The following is a 4,130-nucleotide window of genomic DNA, read 5'->3' as shown; positions in this document are numbered from 1 at the left end:
TCTTCTGATGGTCCTGGAGTTCCCAGCTCTCGCTTTCTCTCTCTTTTTTTCGGGATGAAGCTGCAGCAGGGCTTAAGCTTAAGTTGGGGTCAGGGCCGGCCAAGCCCAGCTGGGCAAGGCCAGGGCCGTACCGGTCAGGGCCAGTGCCGTACCAGTCAGGGCCAGTGCCAGAGAGAGAGCGAGGCATGCCCTGCACCACCCTTGAATCCATGAATTCACAGGGGCACTGATTGGCCTGGCCCTGGTCAAAGGTGGGTCTGGCAAAGGGAAAGGGGGAGCTTTTCAGGTAGCTTCTTAAAGGGCCATCTCCATTGCCCTTCTCCTGTTACCAAAGACACGACCAAAAACCCCTCACAGAAAACCCAATACAACACCCCATCCCACCACACAGCCCCATCTCCTCCTGCTTCCAGGGAACCCTGTTGAGCTTTGCTACAAGTAGCTCATCCACATTTTAGCATTAAATTCCCAAATGCAGGGTCTTCACAGCCAAAACCACCTGGAGGGAGGGGCTGAAGGTGATGGTGCGAGCCAGCAGTGAGAGATCGCAGCACCAAGGGTCTGTCTCATACCAGACCCTTGGGGTGACAGTCACTGTCTTCAAAGTCATCCCGTGGCTCCATCCAGCAGTCCTCCCCGAGCTCTTGGCCTCTCCCTCCATCACACTGGAGCTGTCTGCCCTCCTCATGGCAGGAGGAAGGCTGGATATAAAAAGCCCGTAGGCTAGCAAAACCAAGTTTGTTTCTTCTAGCTCCCAGCCAAGCCCTTCTGATAACCACAGCCTGAGGAGGGCTGTAATTTCTCGGGTTTATATATAGAGGTACCGAGGTTGTGCCAGAGATGGGGACTATATAAAGGGACCGCCCTGACCCGCTTCCCAGCCAGGCTGGTGGAGCAGGAGAGCTGTGGGGTGCCTCTCTTCGTGGCCATGGACACCTCCTACCCACGGGACGACGACCTGCCTGCACCGTCCCGCAAGTGGGAGCCATCTCCCACCACCCTCATCTCCCCACCACCCCGTGACCATCTCATCTGGTCCATTTTCAACACCCTCTACATGAACTTCTGCTGTCTTGGCTTTGTGGCGCTCGCCTTCTCTGTCAAGGTATGGGTACCAAGTGGGGTAGAGAGGGTCAAGGGACGGGAGAGTGGGGTTATCTGGGAGCCCTCCCCATGTTGTTGCTGTGGGATGGACTTCCCGAGGAGCAGGGAGCACCTGAAATGAGGCACTATCTGGAGGCACAGAGCATCCCCTTCCTGGGAGGTGGTGCCAGCTCCTGGTAAAGCCCCCACATTTTTCCCATCACCTGCTAACAAGGCTGTGAGACCCCCTCCTTTAGATAACCACAGCCTCACCACCACTGTCACCACCTGAGGAGCAACTGCTGCTCCCTAGAAGATGCTGGGGGGCTGCAGGGCCCCTGGCCCCTCCACCTGCCCTCTGGCAGGAGCAGCTCCAGCAGGACTGGACCAAGGTGGAGAGACAGGGGAAAGCGAGGGCTGAAGACAGCGAAGCTCTGAAAGAAGCAGGAGGGAAAAAAAACAGTGACAAAGACAGCAGAGCTGGGAGGAGCAGGAGCACACGGAGCCAGTGGGCAGCCTGGGATGAATGGATAGATGGAGGAAGGGATGGATGGCCACCCTGTGGGCTGGTGGGGAGCTGGCTAGCAGTGTGGCACTGCCTAGAGGGCTAAATTGCAGGCTGCAAGGGTGTCAAAGTCACATAACTAGGCTGGGAGAAAGCATGAGGAGGGAGCTGCAGGCAGACCAGGCGCTGCCCCAACTCTCGGCTGTTGCAGGCACGGGACCGGAAAGTGGCCGGGGACGTGGAAGCTGCTCGGCGCTTCAGCTCCAAGGCCAAGTGCTACAACGTCCTCGCCACAGCAGGGAGCACGGTGCTGCCGCTGCTGCTCGTCGCCCTGGTCATCACGGGCGTCCTCCACCTCTCCAAGCTGGCCCAGGAGTCCGTCGGCTTCTTCACCTACCAGTTCAGTGGCAGCGATGACGAGGACAAGTGACCGGTGGGCGAAAGGCTGCTAGAAACTCCTTTGTGTCACTGGTGGCCCCCCCCAAAAAAAGACTACTGGTCCAGCATAACCCAGCCACCACCTATTTCTGCCACCCAGGGCCATGGCCACAAGGTTTCATGACTGCCGGGTAGTATGTGGCAGGGGGAAGGCAGCCCCCCAAGCTTCTCCCTCACTGCAGCATCTCCCCTCACTCCCCCAACCTGGTACAGCACCCCCAGCCCTGCAGTGCCTGACCCCAGCTCCTGGCAATGCTTCTTGGGGCAGCTCAAGGATTTTTGTTTACCCTGTTGTTGTTTTTTTTTAACTCCCTTTATCCTGTGCAGAGCACAGCACCCCTCCAGCCTTGGTGATTGCTATTTAACTCATTAAACCATCCCGGATATTTCAAGTCGTCTGCGTGCATGTGTGTTGTGCAGGGTGAGTGGTGCCAAAGGGACAATATAAATACAGCTTTTTCACTCTGATTGCACCCTTTGCAGCCAGGAGAAGGAATAATCTCCATGACCCTTAGAGATACCCAGCCTAAACCAACCCTTTTATTTAAAATTGTTTTTGGGGTGGTGGGGGTGGGACACAGACACCCCTTTTAGTGCCACCTGAGGCCTTTGATCCCCAGCCTCATTAAAATCCAAATCCAGATGCAGCTCACAGGGCTGTTATGAGGGGCAAGGGGATGGAGAGGCCTGCGTGTCCTGCTCTGCTGCTAATTAGGGGCCTGACAGAGAGCCACCATAATTATAAGGCGGGGGAGTCATGTCAACTCCTTCCCTAAGCGTTTCCATGTGGCTGCAGGGCTTTTTATAAACTCCAGGGGATTCAGCCAAGATTCCTGGGGTTTGTTCAGACAGGGCAGACCCCAGGGAGAGGCAGGAAACGCCTTCAACACCCCCTCGCTTTGACCCACATCTGCTCTAGCAAAGGTGTGGGGCTGGGACATAAAGCACCAAACCCCACCCCCGGGAAGGAAGATGCAGGAGGGGAGGATGCTGCAAGGTGCAGGGCAAGGGGATCGGGGGGTACCATGCCCCCCATTTTCACCCATACACAGGCACCAAAAAATGCCTTTAGCAAATACACGGCAGGACTTTGCTCACCCTGAGGCAGCTCAACTGGAGGAGGACTCTGCTCAGACTGCAGAAAAACACCACACTTGTCATCTGACATAATATTAACGGTAACTGATGCCTGGGCTTCCTATATCCCTTAAAACATCAAGTTAGAAGGGCTTTAACTCCAAAACTGCTTGGAAAGAGATATGATGGTGTAGATAACAGCTTCAAAACACGATTGGGACTTTATACGTCAAATAATGGAAAAGAAAAGCAGCTGTGTGCCGCCCAAACAGCGCTAAAATGCTTCTGGCTGTGTATTTTGTGACTAATATTAGTGCCAAAATAACGCTCAGCTCCAGCCTTGCTTCCACTCGCCCTGCCGTGCCACCCATGCTGTGCTTTGCAGTTTCAGTCAGCAGGATTTGGGGGGTCCTGGCCATACTGAAACCCCCACGGCAGCTGTGTGCTGCAGCCAGGGGTTCCTCCTCTTTCTGCTCGCAGGCAGCCTCCACAGCCCTTTGAGCACCCCAGGAGAAAGCGAGGACCAAGCCAGGACGCGTCAGAGAAGCTGGGAGGTGGCGCACATACGGTTTGGGCCAAACACAGATGTGTTCAACTGTGTTGACATCCCTGTAAATGCAGATGTTTAAAGCATAAACAAGTCGCTGACGTTCTGAAAACTGATTTTAAATGGTCGCTTTCAGGCTTGGTTTTGTCTCCTTTGTTCAGTGAGAGATGTGAAAGGCAAATGAAGGGGAGTCAAGGGACTCGATGGCCCCCGGCAGAGACAGCGCAGGGAGCTGCTGCCATCCCAGCCATGGTAAGAGCTCCGAGCCCACCCCTCCTGGGGCCACAAAGACACACAGCACACATGGTCCCATAGGGGCAAAGGGTTTATGGCATGGTCTGGGAACCCATCTCCCATCCCACCCACCTTTGCCTTCCCCCTCCACCAACAACCTCTCAACTCATTTCTGCTGCCTCAAGGGGCACAATCTGGATCAGCCAAGGTTTGGAATGGATGAACTCTGAATCCAGCCAGCTCCCA

At 55.3% G+C, this 4,130-nt stretch overlaps 2 protein-coding genes across 2 annotated transcripts in view; one reads left to right on the top strand and one right to left on the bottom strand.

Annotated features, from left to right (window-relative positions):
• Positions 1 to 928: 928 nt before the first annotated feature.
• Positions 929 to 2,018, top strand: IFITM5 (interferon induced transmembrane protein 5). Its single transcript, XM_010191769.1, has 2 exons — positions 929 to 1,105; positions 1,800 to 2,018. The coding sequence occupies exons 1-2, from the start codon at positions 929 to 931 to the stop codon at positions 2,016 to 2,018; spliced, it is 396 nt and encodes a 131-aa protein (XP_010190071.1).
• A 1,789-nt stretch (positions 2,019 to 3,807) lies between these two features.
• ATHL1 (ATH1, acid trehalase-like 1 (yeast)) overlaps positions 3,808 to 4,130 on the bottom strand; it is a 10,835-nt gene continuing 10,512 nt past the window's right edge. Inside the window, exon 13 of the mRNA XM_010191772.1 lies at positions 3,808 to 3,926. Within this exon, the coding sequence (XP_010190074.1) occupies positions 3,808 to 3,926 (119 nt within the window). The remainder of the gene's footprint in view (positions 3,927 to 4,130) is intronic.

This window comes from Mesitornis unicolor, unplaced genomic scaffold (assembly GCF_000695765.1).
Source record: "Mesitornis unicolor isolate BGI_N332 unplaced genomic scaffold, ASM69576v1 scaffold6179, whole genome shotgun sequence".
NCBI classification, from domain to species: domain Eukaryota; kingdom Metazoa; phylum Chordata; class Aves; order Mesitornithiformes; family Mesitornithidae; genus Mesitornis; species Mesitornis unicolor.
Note: the sequence above shows the minus strand (reverse complement) of the source record. Positions and strands in the feature narration are given on the sequence as shown.